Source organism: Hyla sarda, chromosome 11, assembly GCF_029499605.1.
Source record: "Hyla sarda isolate aHylSar1 chromosome 11, aHylSar1.hap1, whole genome shotgun sequence".
Lineage (NCBI taxonomy): Eukaryota > Metazoa > Chordata > Amphibia > Anura > Hylidae > Hyla > Hyla sarda.
The window spans coordinates 4,447,063-4,465,493 of NC_079199.1; the positions used below are offsets into that span (position 1 = coordinate 4,447,063).

The window sequence follows — 18,431 nt, forward strand, 5'->3', positions numbered from 1 at the left end:
ATCCTGTATTATACTCCAGAGCTGCACTCACTATTCTGCTGGTGAGATCACTGTGCACATACATTACATTACTTATCCTGTACTGATCCTGAGTTATATCCTGTATTATACTCCAGAGCTGTACTCACTATTCTGCTGGTGAGATCACTGTGTATATACATTACTTATCCTGTACTGATCCTGAGTTATATCCTGTATTATACCCCAGAGCTGTACTCACTATTCTGCTGGTGAGGTCACTGTGTACATACATTACATTACTTATCCTGTACTGATCCTGAGTTATATCCTGTATTATACCCCAGAGCTGTACTCACTATTCTGCTGTGTGTTCTGCTTATCGTGTTCTGATAGGAGTAGTACTGTGGATGGCGTCCCTGCGGATTTCACTCCCACTGAAAGAATGGAGCAGCGTTTGAGAAAGGTGAGGGAGTGGTGGAGCAGGACAATTGACAGCAGTCAGAGAGGGGCAACAATCTCGGGGGGACAATTGCCCCGTTGCCACCCCCCTTGGATCCGCCACTGTTTCAGGGCCGGAACTGAGTCCTGCGATTCGTGCGCCTAGTGCGCACGACTTATTTTGACGTGCGGAGCAGCGCTGGACGCATTATTGGCAGGTTACATGCCGATAACTTTCGAAATGGTGAATATCGGCCAATCCGATAATCGATCGATCCCTAATATCTATAGTCCGATCAAGTTCTTCATGAATCAGGAGGTGAAGGATGAACATGACTCTAAACTCCCTAATGAATGCACTAATCTTGCCTGACAGGTTATGCTGTGACTTGCAGTTCCCCAGACTTTTTTTTTTTAGAAGTGATAGTCAGTGATAGGACATTGATCCAGCCTTTCATCCTCAGGACCCATTTCCTGTCTCCACGCTTGTCATTTGCCGATACCTCAACCTGCGCCGCGTTCTGTCAGCTCTGATTTATGGCCGTGATTATTCCAGCTACAATGTCCTCTAAGTAATTTTCCATTAGCTGAATATTCTACGCAAGGGTCCTGGGTGGAGCATTGGCGGGAGGATGGACCAGCTCTATATACAGTCATCGCCGTAAATGTTGGCACCCCTTAAATTTTTCTATAAAATGAAGTATTCCTCACAGGAAAGGATTGCAGTTACACATGTTTTGCTATACACATGTTTATTCCCTTTGTGTGTATTGGAACTAAACCAAAAAAGGAGGAAAAAAAGCAAATTGGACATAATGTCACCAAACTCCAAAAATGGGCTGGACAAAATTATTGGCCCCTTAACTTAATATTTGGTTGCACACCCTTTGGAAAAAATAAGTGAAATCAGTGGCTTTCTATAACCATCAATAATCTTCTTACACCTCTCAGCCGGAATGTTGGACCACTCTTCCTATAACCATCAATAAGCTTCTTACACCTCTCAGCCGGAATGTTGGACCACTCTTCCTATAACCATCAATAAGCTTCTTACACCTCTCAGCCGGAATGTTGGAGCACTCTTCCTGTAACCATCAATAAGCTTCTTACACCTCTCAGCCGGAATGTTGGACCACTCTTCCTATAACCATCAATAAGCTTCTTACACCTCTCAGCCGGAATGTTGGACCATTCTTCCTTTAACCATCAATAAGCTTCTTACACCTCTCAGCCGGAATGTTGGACCATTCTTCCTATAAGCATCAATAAGCTTCTTACACCTCTCAGCCGGAATGTTGGACCACTCTTCCTATAACCATCAATAAGCTTCTTACACCTCTCAGCCGGAATGTTGGACCATTCTTTCTTTACAAACTGCTCCAGGTCTCTTATTGGAAGGCGCCTTTTCCCAACAGTAATTATAAGATCTCTCCACAGGTGATCAATGGGATTTAGATCTGGACTCATTGCTGACACTTCAGGACTCTCCAGCGCTTTGTTGTCATCCAGTCTTCAGCCCCGGTCCCTTCTGTCGCACTTTGTTCTGTTCCTCTTGTGTTCCCCATCATTCTGCTCTCAAACCCCCATAATGACAAAGTGATCACAGAATGTTACAAAGCTTTACTCATTTATTAATAAGGAAAATACAATTTCCCATGAACATAAGTATTCATACCCACAACACATGACATTTAGCTCTGGCTCCTCCCATTTCTCTTGATCATCTCTGAGCTGTTTCTCCGCCTTGATTGTAGTCACACAAAAAACGTACGGAACCGTACGCACATATGGTTCTGTACGGTTCCCATTGACTCCCATGTTAACAAAAAAAAAAAAGGTATAAGTTTCAATACGGTTTTTCACCGGGACCAAAAACCGTGGTGTGAACCCAGCCTAAGCTGATGTCTGTTAGCAAAGTTATAAAATCATGTTTTCCTTCCAAGCGCCAAAGGTGCAGTGCTCAGCTGAAGCACACATGCCTCTTCCCTCCCCCACACTTCTTTGCTACATATGATTGATGTACAGGGCTCAGTGCTGGAAACCAAGTGGGGAGGGGTGGGGGAAAGAGGAGGTGTGCATGCTGCAGCTCAGCACTGCTATTCTACCGCTTTGAAGGAAAGGATGATTTTATAACTTGGAAAACAGTTATCAGTCAGATATAATCTGTTTTGTCTCCCTGTCAGCTATCTGCCCGTGTCTTCAGCTTTGAGCATGACAGAATCCCTTAAAGTAAATAAAAAGCATCAATGAAAGATAAAAAAAATTAAATCAAACAAAAAAACAAAAACAAAACTGCATGAATAAAAATCATCTGTGGGTGAATCTTTGGCCTGTCTGGGTATAGCTCTGCTCCAGTTTGATCCCAAGATCTAAAGACCTAGCAAATGGTCCCTTGGTAGTCGCTGCCCTTGTGTACATATCAATACGAGCGACAGCTTTTTACGGATCTCCTTTCATTTTTTTTTTTTCGCCCGCAGACCCTGGAAGAGACTGCGAAGGGGACGCATGGCAAATATGAGAGGAGAAATTCACTTGTGTGTTTGATCCGGATGACACCCCCAGCGCTGGTAACCTCAGATGACACTTCTGCACCTGCTCCAGTTTTCCTGCGCGGGACTCCAGAGATTCTGCTCGACTACAGTAGCAAGGTCAGCGTTTGTACGGGAGAGCGCGTGTATACGCTGCGCTGCCTAGCAACGCTCGCTAAACCTTCTTGAATTTCCTTCATTCTGCAAGGTTCAGCTCGGTTTCCACATTCGTAATGTCTGCAATGCTGATACTGTTGGTGGACGGGAACGGAATGAACCCTACTGTGTTTTTTTACTGTTTTTGATGCACAACCTGGGCCTTAGAGGGCATTCAACCCGGCCAATATGGATGCCGTGACCAGAGTCATCGCATGAAAGGAAAAAATCTGTCTAGGTTCCATGTGTTTCCACACCTGGGGACCTCCAGCTGTTGCAAAACTACATCTTCCAGCATGCCCGGACAGCCGAAGGCTGTCCGGGCATGCTGGGAGTTGTAGTTTTGCAACAGCTGGAGGCACCCTGGTTGGGAAACATTGAGTAACGACACACAGGTTTTGGTTTATTGTGGATTTTTTGTTTTATGGGTTAAATGCTCCTTAGTTTAATGTGTTATGAGGCTGTGTTACTATCTAATCTTCGTCCTCACCGTAATTCATAACATATTCAAAGTCTTTGTAGCACACGAGTCCGTCAGAGTCTCCGTCCACTTCCCTGCAGAAGAAACAAAGAAAAGGTTATAGTTTAGATGTGCCATAATCTACACAGCCATAATCTGTACACAGCTGCTGTCTTTATTAAATCAGGATATATAGTACCTATACACCTCCCCTCCAGCTCTATCTGTATACTGCTGCTGTCTTTATTAAATCAGGATATATAGTACCTATACACCTCCCCTTCAACACTATCTGTATACTGCCACTATCTCTGTGGGATCAGGATATATAGTAGTTATACTCCTCCCCTCCAGCTCTATCTGTATATTGCTGCTGCTTTCTCTATGGGACCAGGATATATAATAGTGAAACACCTCCCATCCAGCTCTATCTGTATACTGCTGCTATCTCTATACAATTAGGCTATAGTAGTTATACACCTCTCCCCCCAGCTCTATCTGTTTTACGGCTGCTGCTGCCGCTATCCCTTTGGGATCAGGATATACATTAATTTTTACAACTCCCCTCCAGCTCAATCTGTATACTGCTGCTATCTCTATAGGATAAGGATATAGTAGTTCTACACCTCCACTCCAGCTCTATCTGTATATTGCTGCCGCTTTCTCTATGGGACCAGGATAAATAGTAGTTATACACTTCCCCTCCAGCTCTATCTGTATACTGCTGCTATCTCTCTGGGATCAGAATATAGAGTAGTTATTGTGTTCACACATTGCATTTACGCAGTTTGTTCTCTGTTTTTGTGCAAACATTGTGGAAAATCTGCTCGCATAGCTGAGTGTTTGCTACAATGTATCCAGCCTATAAAACCCTCATAAGAAAAAGAAATCAGCCTCACAAATCTCTTCTCTGTCCTGGATTTCAGGCTAAATGTCTTTACCTACATGAATACATTCTATAAAGCCATGTTCACACGGAGAGGGAAATTTACTAAAACGGTCTAATTCTTAGACAGCGCAAAACTTAATAGGATAGTGAGGCTGGTTGATCAATCTGTCGTCTGGAGACTGTCTGGTCAATCTTATTTTACTCCAGAATTGTGCATCAATGTATTGGAGCATTTTTGGGTCATTTAGGTCATGTTCCCCTTTGACAGTAACCACGCCCCTTCTCTGATAAGCCCCTGACAAGGTTAAAAAGTGTCTAAAATACGTAAAATAAATGTGCCGCAAGCCAAGCAAGACATTTTTTTGTTGTGCCAATTATGCCAGAATCGTGGCGCATTTGCAATGGTAAATCCTTCTCAGTTTTGGCAGTGTATTTTGTATTTATGTAAAACAGCTCTTTAATGCCTCAAAATGCATCCATTTTAAGTCCTTTTTCTCTCCATTAAAATACACTGAAAAACTTTTAAAGCTCTATCCGCAGGACAGGTGATAAGTATCTGATCATACGTTTGGACCCCCGCGATCTCCTGTATGGGGCCCCAGCTCTCCCAAGCAGGAGGCGTGTCAGCCGCAGCATGACGCCGCGACCAACATGCCCCTCCCTATACATGTATCTCTGTGGAAGAGGCGGAGACGTTGTGTTCATGCATCCCCACCTCTCCCATAGAGCTGTACGGAGGGGGCGTGTCATAGACCGCAGTGAGGTCGACAACACGCGCATTAGCTGCACAGAGCCGCAGTAATACCCGGTCCCCTGCAGATAGGGGATAAGTGTCTAAGACTGCAGAAATACTTTAAATGAGCACTGTCATTAAAACTTATTTTTGCTATTGCACTCCTCATTGTAAATAAAAAATCTTTCTAATGTACTTTGTTTTAAAAAAAATTGTTTTCTATGTTTTATTTGGGTTTAAAAAGCTGCCACTAGGTGTCTCTCTACTTGTCCAGAGCACATTTCCCCCCCCCGCCCCTCCCGACAGTTTCAGGTTTTTCGTCCAAATTGTGTCGCACACTTTGTGCACCAGATTTGGCAAAATAAAAAAAAGACTGAAAAAAGGGGCGTGCAATTGAGAAAGGAGGCGTGGTCCTCAAAAAGGGATGTGCCCCCCGAAATTCTCAAGAAATCCCAATATAGTTACTAATGTTTCCATAAAAAATGCAGTGAATTTGAGCTCTGGAAAAAACCCACAACTCCGAGCAGGTGTAAAAAAAAAGCAAAATGTAGGGAAAGTGCAAAACGTAGCGAAACAATGATCAAAACGCACAAAGAAAACTTCACTTTACTCTTACTAAAACAGGGCCAATGTGTAAATCTTGTGCTTCCCATCCTGTGGCTCTCGTGTTGCAAAATTACAACTCCCATCATGTTCTGAGAGCCTTAGTCTAGGTGCAACCACAATCTCTGCACCCCACATAGCAAGATTTCTTAAAGGGGTACTCCATCCCTATTCATCTTATTCTTTATCCAATGTATAGAAGATAAGATGTCTGATTGCTGGGGACCCCGCAATCTCCCTGCTGCAACCGGGTACAACGCTGAAGGCTCGTGATGTCATGGTCTGCTCATGACCTCACTGCCACGCCCCCTCAATGCAAGTCTATGGGAGGGGGCATGGGGGACGCCATGCCCCCTCCAATAGACTTGCATTAAGGGGGCGTGGCCCTGACATCATGAGCCTCCGCCCCGCATCGCCAGTCATCCAGCACGGAGCAAAATTCACTCTGTGCACCGGATGTCTGGCGTCCCGCAGTTGAGATCGTGGGGTCCACAGTGACGGGACCCCGGCGATCAGACATCTAATCCCTATCCTTTGTATAGGGGATAAGATGTATAGGGGCAGAGTACCCCTTTAATGGAAAACGTTCACCCGTTCACCAGGTTATAGTGTGGGTGAACAGGAGACAGTTGCGAGGTTTCTGACCGATATATGTTCCTGCAGTCCGGCGCCTCATCCCTCTGAAGTTCGGCTTCTTCTAGCGCTGAATTGCACACTGGAGGTGGCCAGACGGTTGGATTTGAATATTCATGAGCGCTGGTCATGTGAGTGCTTGTGTCTACTGAGCGCTCACGTGACCAGCGACCATGAATATTCAAATCCAACTGGCAGGCCCGCCTCCAGCACGCAACTTCAAAGGGATCGGGTGCTGGACTGCAGGTACTTACAGTATATTGGTCAGAAACCCTGCATCGGTCTCCTGTTCACCCGCACTATAACCTACGGCGAACACAGTGCAGTCGCATTATCCAAACGTGTAATACACGATTTTCCTGGGGAATGGTGATCCCAAGATGGCGGATGGTTCATTCTGTAAGACGCTCGTATAGACCCATCTATCCACATTTCATTCTTCAGCTCCGTAATTCGGAGGCTTTCATGTATCCATCTAGACAGGACTGAAAATTTGCACTAAATATGCCGCTGAAAACCTGCGCTATTTTTATTGATTTGCCCTAAAACATCATTCCGTCTTTTACATTCCTCCCTGCACTTCACGTTGTCAAATTTATAAAGTGTCGGGAAAGATTATTGCGCTGTCACCGCTGCTTATCACCTGGAACGTGATTCAGAGGCTGAAGAATCCTCCATATGGAAAGGACTTGCAGTGGTGGCTCCTATTACAGCACCGCGCTGGTATCAGTGAGTGCTATGGAACAACCTATTATATCACTAATGTGATGGATGGGACAGAAGAGTCCGGGAGAAGGACATAGGAGTCTGGGAGGAGGACTGAGGAGTCCAGGAGGAGGACAGGAGGAGGAGGACTGAGGAGTTCGGGAGCAGAAGGAGGACAGAGGAGTCCGGGGGGAGGAGGAGGGGGAGGACAGAGGAGTCTGGAGGAGGAGGACGACGACAGAGGAGTCTGGAGGAGGAGGACAGAGGAGTTTGGAGGAGGACAGAGGAGTCTGGAAGGAGGAGGACAGAGGAGCCTGGAAGGAGGAGGACAGAGGAGCCTGGAAGGAGGAGGACAGAGGAGTCTGGAAGGAGGACAGAGGAGTCTGGGCGGAGGAGGACAGAGGAGTCTCTAAGGAGGAGGACAGAGGAGTCTGGAAGGAGGACAGAGGAGTCTGGGGGAGGACAGAGGAGTCTGGAGGAGGACAGAGGAGTCTGGGAGGAGGAGGACAGAGGAGTCTGGAGGAGGAGGACAGAGGAGTCTGGGAGGAGGAGGACAGAGGAGTCTGGAGGAGGAGGACAGAGGAGTGTGGAGGAGGAGGACAGAGGAGTCTGGAAGGAGGACAGAGGAGTCTGGGGGAGGACAGAGGAGTCTGGAGGAGGACAGAGGAGTCTGGGAGGAGGAGGACAGAGGAGTCTGGAGGAGGAGGACAGAGGAGTCTGGGAGGAGGAGGACAGAGGAGTCTGGAGGAGGAGGACAGAGGAGTGTGGAGGAGGAGGACAGAGGAGTGTGGAGGAGGATAGACTTCTATATAGTTTTCATCTTGTGAAAGAAATCAGGGATCTGGAAAATGTTAGGGAAATGAAAGACAAAGTTGCAGAACTTTTGCATTATACAATGATTAAACTTTGCATAAAACCAGAAATCCACCATAACCTGTGCAGAAAAGGCGGTGCGGCGAGTCCGCGTGAAACCACTTATAATTAGGACACTCAGGACGCCGGGCGTTCGCTTAACTACAGGAACGCGATCTGTCTAATGTATTTTGTTAGAATCAATTCCCTTGAGACGGATTAAAAATTAATCTGTTTTTCCAGAAAGGATTGCAGAGACGAGTTTGTGATTCTTTCCCCAACAACAATTCCGATATGAAGTAAAACAGTTTAGATGTCGCGGGCGCCGTTCCCTCTAATGTTCATCTCCTGCGATAAATGTTCATTTTTTACCGTGAAATTATTTTGCCAAATGTGTTTGCAAATAGTGTGAACGCAAGGAAGCGCGCCCGGCGCATCCAGCCGCAGAGCCTTCGTATTCATTCGCCGAGCTTCTCGTCGTTGTTTGATTCTTCTTAATATGAGCGGCGGTGGCGAGTGATGAGCGCTGCCGCATGTTTTATCCCGGTCATATGTTGTCGTTTATTAAAGACATCTGTACTTGGTAATGAGTTGATGTGTTTAATTCTAGTCTACGGGGGATCTCTAATGAATTGTGTGAAGCCGCGCTCCCCCGCTGCACATGGTCACGTCTTCATCCTCTCACTCGTCTCGGATGTGCTTCCATTCTGCATCAGAGCTGCGTACAGCTTACTGCTGCCATGGGTAACTGTCGCTATAGACAACCCTCTAAAACCCATACAAACCAGGGTGCCTCCAGCTGTTGCAAAACTACAACTCTCAGCATGCCCGGACAGCGAACGGCTATGCGGGCATGCTAGGAGTTGTAGTTTTGCAACAGCCGGAGGCATCCAGGTTGAGAAATCCTGGACTATTCCATTGGAAAAATCCTTTTGACAGAGCTCTCTGTCTCGCTCCTCCAAGACTCTTGTGCCCCCCCCCCCCAGTGTGGAGGAGGAGGACAGAGGAGTGGAGTGTGGAGGAGGAGGACAGAGGAGTGGAGTGTGGAGGAGGAGGACAGAGGAGTGGAGTGTGGAGGAGGAGGACAAAGGAGTGGAGTGTGGAGGAGGAGGACAGAGGAGTGGAGTGTGGAGGAGGAGGACAGAGGAGTGTGGAGGAGGAGGACAGAGGGGTCTGGAGGAGGAGGACAGAGGAGTGTGGAGGAGTGTGGAGGAAGAGTGTGGAGGAGTGTGGAGGAAGAGTGTGGAGGAGGAGAACAGAGGGGTCTGAAATAGGGAGTACAGGGGAGTCTGGAAGGAGGAGGACAGAGGGGTCTTGGAAGAGAGGGGCACTGGCATCTGGGAGGAGGGGACAGAGGAGTCTGAATAGGTGGGTCAGGATGAATAGCTGTTGTCAGACCAAGTATTCAACTGACAGCAATTAAAGTGTACCCGTCACCAAACTAAACTTTTAGTTTATTGTTCCTTATGTAATTATGTAGTTAAAATTCTCAACCTTTATATGTCTTTAATGTAATTGAAAAAAACGACCTCTAGGTGGCTCTGTTCTGTTCCCTGCACAAGTGAAACAGTTAGTTTGGTCTCCTCTTGGCCTGGCAAGAGACCAAACTCAGGAAGTGTTTGTGGGGCATGGTGAGGAACAGATCTTGCAGGCTTCAGTGACGTTGCACCTGCTGGGGAACGCCCACTTTCTCCTGTGCGGAGCTCATACAATGTGAGCAAGGGGAAAGGTATGATACAGAAGGGGCGGGGGGTGGGGTGTTAGGAGGAGTTAGGGAATATAATCTGAGTTAGTTTAGAAAATATGGTTTGATGACAGGTTCTCTTTAAAGCTTTAGGGTTATAATGTATCAGTTTAGTTTCTGCACCAAGGGACTGATACACTGCGATGATTCTATTAACTGGGAGAGCAGCGCTAGGTTAAGCGGGACTCTGAATGTAAACAAGAATGTCTGTATTCACAGATAGCAGAGATCTTGTATATACATTTTATATATTTCTAATAGTGACCAGGTATGCGCTCAGAGAACACGTAGCGGCATTATCCGCAGCTCACTTGATCGCGGCTTTTATCAGCCCATCATACGGCTCCGCTCTTGTTAAACATTGGCTTCCCCCAGCAAAATGGTAAGAAGGCCGAGCGGTGGTGAAGAACAATTACTCACTGAAGTATCTCTCCAGTTTTAAAAAGATAGCAGTGGAGAGGAGCCCCGAATGTAGGGACCAGGTGCACAAGTGCCATCCACATAATGCTGCGCGGCGCACGCTCCTGTGAGTGGGGATCAAATCATCTCCAAGCACTCCAGCAGGTAAGTATCTAGAAGCATCTTAAAGTGATTATATGCTGGAGATAATAGGCCGGAGAGGCTAATCATTTAATCCGTTAAGAAGTGCGATCTTGGAGATCGGAGCCCGGCGCGCCAACACAGCCAGAGAAAATGATCTGGGAATTCCTGACTACCAGGGAAGGGGCAATTACGGGGTCTACAAGAGGACGGAAAACAACTAGAAATCTACTGTATTTCGGAAACCAAGATATAAAGCAATGATGGTAATCACATTATGGGGGCATTGACACAGACAGTATGCCAGGAAAAAAAACTTTTCTTTTTTTTTTTTATATCAACTGGCTCCAGAAAGTTAAACAGATTTGTAAATTACTTCTAATAAAAAATCTTAATCCTTTCAATAATTATCAGCTGCTGAAGTTGAGTTGTTATTTTATGTCCTTTGGATAGGGGATAAGATGTCTAGGGGTGGAGTACCCCTTTAAATCGAAGTTCAGTGATTTAGTTTAAATCTGCAGCATCAAATACACGCAAGGATACAGTATGTGTGAATACACAGTAAGGGTAGGATCCCACAGAAGACATATTTTACGCTGCGGCTCATACGACGATGGACCCTACAGTGTGCCTCCAGCTGTTCCTGCAGATTGCTGCTACAAGAAGACCCTACACTAAAGGGTACATTCACATGTGCGTATTTTCTGCTGCAGATTTTGCTGCCCATTGACTTCAGATTTATTAAAGCCCCATTTATACGAATAAGACAAGTCTCAGAAAATTCTTCCAGAAATGTGCAAATTCCCCCCAAGGGTATGTTCACATGTACTGTACAAACTGATGGACTTTATGTTGTGTTCAACTATTAACTTAAACTAAATTACACAAAAGAAAATCTGCAGCGTACACACTTGTGTATATACCCCAAGGACCCATTCACTATGGATTTCCCGCCTGCAATCCCAGCAGGTGCGGCCACAATCAAACATGCGTCATCGATTTCGGCAATTTTGATGAAGTAATGAATGAATATGTTCATTCGTCCTCTAGGTTCACTCCATTCCGCTCTGCTCTGCTCTGCTCACTCTTCAGGTAGTGACCCATACATACCCTGATCTTCATGGTTTATGAATAGGATGCCAGAACTACAGTGACATTTATTACTCATTTTTGCCTTGGGAGTCCAGTGGGTGGTCCTACCAGTGATTGACAGGCTTCTCTGTATGAGTTTACATTCAAAGATCGCTGTCGGTCACTAAAAAGGACCGCCCACCGGACACCTACGCCCAGACTAAAATCAATCAATAAACGAAAAGGTCTGCTGAATCTTTTCCCATAATGTTCTATTTATTTTTATGCTCAGCTCCTTCTGCTCTATAATATGATGCTGACAAGCTTAAAGAGTACCTGTCATGATCTTGTGAAATGTTATAATCCTCCCACGTCACGGCCCCCATCATGATAAACCACCCCCTGCCTTTATTTTTATTATTTTTTAGTTTTCTACCTTGATATTGCTCTGTATTTTCTGCTCAGTCTCAGTCAGATTCACAGACTGGGAAGGGGCGTTCCCCAGCAGGAGTGACAGCATCTGAATCCATACAGGAGAGAACTTCCTCCCTCACTCTGCTACCCACAGCCCAGAGCAGTTTAGTGTGAGAAGAGCTATGATTGGCTAAGGCTGCACAACACCCTCAGCATTTCCTGATTTTGGACTTCTCCCAGGCCAGTTGGAATCCAAATTCTGTGCAAGAGATGGGGGGAAATGTGCTCTGGACAAGTAGGGAGACACCCAGTGGCAGCTTTTTGAAAACACAAATTAAACATAGTAAACAATTTTTTTTTTAAACAAAGTATCTTTGGTTCCTGGATGTATAGAAATGGATGTGAAGTATATAAAGTGATCAGCATGGGGTGTACTGACCTGGTGCAACATAACACAAGCAAGTGTCCAGGATTTACCAGCTGAACGGGGCCCTCTGCAGGGCACAGATGGAATAGGGAATGTTCTGGAAGGACATTTGTCATTCATTACTTCATTTATTGTGTCTCACCGATGGTGACAGTCAGCATGGCTGATCACAAAAGCTTCAAGGAGTTTAGCCGCAGCAATAGAGCGATCACTTCAGAGCTACACTTAGGAATTCTAAAGTTCTGCAGCTTTTATTCAATTAATCTCTATTTAAAAAGATCACTGCTTGCTGTAATCGAATGAGAACATTCTTTTGTACATTCAGAGGCTAAAATCTTGTCCAGTTTTCTTCCAAATAACAAAGCTGATGGTTTGTCACAATTACAGCACAAAGAGCATAACTGAGGTTGAGCACCGACCCTGGGGGGATATGACCAGGTTTCCCCAAAATCAATCTATTTTCCATGGCCCTTCATTAGTCCCTAAGTAAATCATCAGAAGCCATGAAGACCAGACCATGACCACAACGTCAAACCATGAAGGCCAAACCCTGACCACAACTTCTAACCATGAAGACCAGACAATGACCACAACGCCTAACCCTGAAGACCAAACCATGAAGACCAAACTCTGACCACAACTTCTAACCATGAAGACCAGACCGTAACCACAACTTCTAACCATAAAGACTAAACTCTAACCATAACTTCTAACCATGAAGACTAAAAACCCTAACCATAACTTCTAATCATAAACACCAAGCCATGACAACAACTTCCAACCGTGAACACCAAACATTGACCATAACTTCAGATCATGTAGGCCAGACCCTGACCATAACTACTAACCATGAAGATCAAACCCTGACCATAACTTCTAACCATAAAGACCAAACTCTGACCACAACTTCTAACCATGAAGACCAAACTCTGACCACAACTTCTAACCATGAAGACCAAACTCTGACCACAACTTCTAACCATGAAGACCAGACCGTAACCACAACTTCTAACCATAAAGACCAAACTCTAACCATAACTTCTAACCATGAAGACTAAAAACCCTAACTTCTAACCATGAAGACTAAAAACCCTAACCATAACTTCTAATCATAAACACCAAGCCCTGACCACAACTTCCAACCGTGAACACCAAACATTGACCATAACTTCAGATCATGTAGGCCAGACCCTGACCATAACTTCTAACCATAAAGACCAAACTCTGACCATAACTTCTAATCATGAACACCAGACCCTGACCATAACTTCTGTTATATCGTGGGAGGTATACCAAACTGAACTCCAGATTGCTCCATCAGGAGAATCATTCCTCTAGCAAACTCTTCCAAACTGAGAATCATTCCTCTAGCAAACTCATCTCCTCCATTGCTGGTGGCAATAGCCCTTTCCAGCTGACACTTGGCACTGAGCTTGCTGACCCTAATCCTTAAAGTTCTTGTTGGGAAGTGGCCCTCAGATTGGACGTTTTAAGAGAACGCTGCACCCTTAGAGCATTGCTGTATGCCAGTGGTCCCCAAACTGTGGATCTCCAGGTAACTCTGGACATGCCGATGCTTTACAGTATCTGCTCTCGCAGGTTCTGAGAAACACACTTGTTGCAATGGTCACATTACTTAGAATGTGGCCTGGTCAATGCTTGGGCTGCCAGGAAGGATATATGTAAATCCCGGAGATATAATGCCGCCGGACGGTCTTTCCCCATGTGACCAGAAGGACAGCGATAATAGCCGCTCGATTCCGTTCAGTGGCTGCGCAGGCTCCAGGCACCTCCTGTGGGGAATCTCCTGCTAGCTATCACTCCACTACGCGCCATTGTTTCCCAGTGTTCAGCGACTCAGATTAATTACATGGCTCATTCTGTTTGTTTCTCCGTTACTGAATACAAGAGGCGCTGTATCTCGTATGGATAAGACGCCTGACAATACCGCCGTCAGGAGCTGCGCACATTAAGTAATTGACTCCTCTCCCAGGGACCAATTATAAATCAGGAGGGAGAACGGATCCTGATCAGGCGCAACTTAACCACTTGCTTTACATCGCTATTCCTCTCCAGCAAGGAATGTGTTAAGTAACTGGATAACCAATTAAAAATGCCAGAGGTCACCTGCAACACTGAATGAATGTGGGTTTTCATTATGCCCTTATTCTTTACACTGAAGCACTGCTCTATCAATAAAAGGTTTATGGGACCCCAGCTAAGATGAAGTTTCTATTGGAGTCTAAGTTTTCTAAAACCCACAATATATACAGTCTTGCATTATACTCCAGAGCTGTACTCACTATTCTGCTGGTGAGGTCACTGTGTACATACATTACATTACTTATCCTGTACTGATCCTGAGTTATATCCTGTATTATACTCCAGAGCTGCACTCACAATACCGATGGTGAGATCACTGTGTACATACATTACATTACTTATCCTGTACTGATCCTGAGTTATATCCTGTATTATACTTCAGAGCTGTACTCACTATTCTGCTGGTGAGGTCACTATGTATATACATTACATTACTTATCCTGTACTGATCCTGAGTTATATCCTGTATTATACTCCAGAGCTGTACTCACTATTCTGCTGGTGAGGTCACTGTGTACATACATTACTTATCCTGTACTGATCCTGAGTTATATCCTGTATTATACCCCAGAGCTGTACTCACTATTCTGCTGGTGAGGTCACTGTGTACATACATTACATTACTTATCCTGTACTGATCCTGAGTTATATCCTGTATTATACTCCAGAGCTGTACTCACTATTCTGCTGGTGAGATCACTGTGTACATACATTACATTACTTATCCTGTACTGATCCTGAGTTATATCCTGTATTATACCCCAGAGCTGTACTCACTATTCTGCTGGTAGGGTTACTGTGTACATACATTACATTACTTATCCTGTACTGATCCTGAGTTATATTCTGTATTATACTCCAGAGCTGTACTCACTATTCTGCTGGTGAGGTCACTGTGTACATACATTACATTACTTATCCTGTACTCCAGAGCTGTACTCACTATTCTGCTGGTGGAGTCATATCCTGTATTATACTCCAGAGCTGCACTCACTATTCTGCAGATTCTATGTTTATGGTCAGGTTCTGACACTATTACACGTCCTGTCCCGACCTCCTCAGATGTATAATATCTAATTATCTGGGAAGGTTTCCTCCTCTCAGCAGATTTCGCTCGCCGCGCACACTCAGCACGTGAGAGATTGTGCCTGGGAGGCTTTGCGCAGTCCGTTCGCTGACACATTTTTCAAGCCATATGGCGGAGATAATTTTTTTCTTCTAGTATCATATTTTGGTTGTCAGAAAGCTGAGAATATGAAGTGTTGCCGTTTATTGCTTCACACGTTAGCGGTGAATGATGCGATGATCCCCGGGGGGTGGGGAGAACTTTTCTCAAAGTGGAAAAAAATGGAAAGTGAAGGAAACAAACAGAGCGTCTGCCAAACGCAACATAAACCAGCGCCATCCGGGGCACCGGCAGTAACTGCATTCATTGTATTACCGTCCTTTTATAAAAGGAAAGGTCTCATCGCTGCCGTATCCCCCCTTTTCATCCCAGGTGCCCCAGTTCTTCCAGGCACAGATTTTTAGGAGATGTTTTGGTTTATACATTGTAATTTTTCTTTAGGAAGTTTTCAGTTCTCCCCAGTGATCACGTATCTAAGCCCCACTCTTTGCCTAGCAGCATTTTCAGTATGTTCTGCTTACTCTAGGGCAGTGTGGTGGGCAGAGAGGTCTGGGAGGAGAAGGAACAGGAGTCTGGGAGGAGGACAGAGGGAGTCTGGGAGGAGGAGGGGGACAGAGGGGGTCTGGGAGGAGAAGGAACAGGAGTCTGGGAGGAGGAGGGGGACAGAGGAGTATGGGAGGAGGAGGGGACAGAGGGGGTCTGGGAGGAGAAGGAACAGGAGTCTGGGAGGAGGACAGAGGGAGTCTGGGAGGAGGAGGGGAACAGAGGGGGTCTGGGAGGAGAAGGAACAGGAGTCTGGGAGGAGGACAGAGGGAGTCTGGGAGGAGGAGGGGGACAGAGGGGGTCTGGGAGGAGAAGGAACAGGAGTCTGGGAGGAGGACAGAGGGAGTCTGGGAGGAGGAGGGGGACAGAGGGGGTCTGGGAGGAGAAGGAACAGGAGTCTGGGAGGAGGAGGGGGACATAGGAGTCTGGGAGGAGAAGGAACAGGAGTCTGGGAGGAGGAGGGGGACAGGAGTCTGGGAGGAGAAGGAACAGGAGTCTGGGAGGAGGAGGGGGACAGAGGAGTCTGGGAGGAGAAGGAACAGGAGTCTGGGAGGAGGAGGGGGACAGAGGAGTATGGGAGGAGGAGGGGACAGAGGGGGTCTGGGAGGAGGAGGGGGAGGACAGAGGGAATCTGGGAGGAGGAGGGGGGGGACAGAGGGAATCTGGGAGGAGGAGGGGGACAGAGGGAATCTGGGAGGAGGAGGGGGACAGAGGGAGTCTGGGAGGAGGAGAGGGACAGAGGGAGTCTGGGAGGAGGAGAGGGACAGAGGGAGTCTGGGAGGAGGAGAGGGACAGAGGGAGTCTGGGAGGAGGAGAGGGACAGAGGGAGTCTGGGAGGAGGAGAGGGACAGAGGGAGTCTGGGAGGAGGAGAGGGACAGAGGGAGTCTGGGAGGAGGAGAGGGACAGAGGGAGTCTGGGAGGAGGAGAGGGACAGAGGGAGTCTGGGAGGAGGAGGGGGACAGAGGGAGTCTGGGAGGAGGATGGGGACAGAGGGAGTCTGGGAGGAGGATGGGGACAGAGGGAGTCTGGGAGGAGAAGGAACAGGAGTCTGGGAGGAGGAGGGGGACAGAGGGGAGTCTGGGAGGAGGATGGGGACAGAGGGAGTCTGGGAGGAGGATGGGGACAGAGGGAGTCTGGGAGGAGGATGGGGACAGAGGGAGTCTGGGAGGAGGATGGGGACAGAGGGAGTCTGGGAGGAGGATGGGGACAGAGGGAGTCTGGGAGGAGGATGGGGACAGAGGGAGTCTGGGAGGAGGATGGGGACAGAGGGAGTCTGGGAGGAGGAGGGGGACAGAGGGAGTCTGGGAGGAGGAGGGGGACAGAGGGAGTCTGGGAGGAGGAGGGGGACAGAGGAAGTCTGGGAGGAGGAGGGGGACAGAGGGGGGTCTGGGAGGAGGAGGGGGACAGAGGGGGGTCTGGGAGGAGGAGGGGCACAGAGGAGTTTGGGAGGAGGAGGGGGACAGAGGGGGGTCTGGGAGGAGGAGGGGGGGGACAGAGGGAGTCTGGGAGGAGGAGGGGGACAGAGGGAGTCTGGGAGGAGGGGGACAGAGGGAGTCTGGGAGGAGGGGGACAGAGGGAGTCTGGGAGGAGGGGGACAGAGGGAGGTCTGTGAGGAGGAGGGGGACAGAGGAGTCTGGGAGGAGGAGGGGGAGAAGGTCTGGGAGGAGGGGGACAGAGAGAGGTCTGGGGGAACGATTTTTCCAATGGAATAATTCAGTATTTCCCAACCTGGGTGCCTTCAGCTGTTGCAAAACTACAACTCCTAGCATGTTGGCTGTCCGGGCAAGCTGGGAGTTGCAGCTTTGAAACAGCTGGAGGCACCCTGGTTGGAAAACACTGCTCTAGGATGTAGGTAACATTGTCACAGTGTGTACCCAATTGTATCTAAGTCTCATGTGCCAGGAAGAAGAAGATGCTTGCCATGAGCCACTGATGGAACACCAGGTAAGAGTTCTATTTTTGATGGCTGCTTTAAAAAGGAAGAGCCCTTTAAGCCCAGTGATCGAGTCATGTGCACAGGAGGTAGGTCATGTTATCGCAGTAGTACCGGCAGTGGCCACCAGAGCGGCGGCAAATTTCAGGGTGAAAACAGCCCAATTTTCTGGCATGTTGTAACTGGAAAACCCCTACAAAGAGGAGCTCTCGCCTCTTCTGACCCCTCTGTTTGAGCAAATACTTGTGTTCCTCATAAATTATTTCTTACAACTCTGCTTTGTGCCATTTCTTTGTTATTTATGAATACATTTAAAACTGGATGTTACCGATCCCCTTATCAAAGGGGCGTGTCTCTACACAAGTGGTTCCCAAATGGGAGGCTGGGGCATTCCAGGGGAAAAGATGGCGGCGGCTGGATGCGCTAGGACACTTTTGGCTTAGGTGCACTTGGGTTCAATGTCTCTAGGCCGCAGGCAGCATCATGTCTGCAGCCACTAAAGGCCAGGAGCGTTTACTATATAGGGCACAATAAGTGACGTCACTATGCGCGTCCCAAAGGTAGAGACTTT

The 18,431-nt window shown here is 47.1% G+C and overlaps 1 protein-coding gene across 2 annotated transcripts in view; it reads right to left on the reverse strand.

The window, feature by feature from the left end:
- Positions 1-3,437: 3,437 nt before the first annotated feature.
- Positions 3,438-18,431, reverse strand: part of EFCAB11 (EF-hand calcium binding domain 11) — a 38,934-nt gene continuing 23,940 nt past the window's right edge. The window contains exon 5 of one of the 2 annotated variants that reach the window (XM_056546152.1): positions 3,438-3,638. In XM_056546152.1, coding sequence (XP_056402127.1) covers positions 3,557-3,638 — 82 coding nt within the window. In that variant the 3' untranslated portion in view covers positions 3,438-3,556. The remainder of the gene's footprint in view (positions 3,639-18,431) is intronic. The other variant, XM_056546151.1, reaches the window with a different exon arrangement.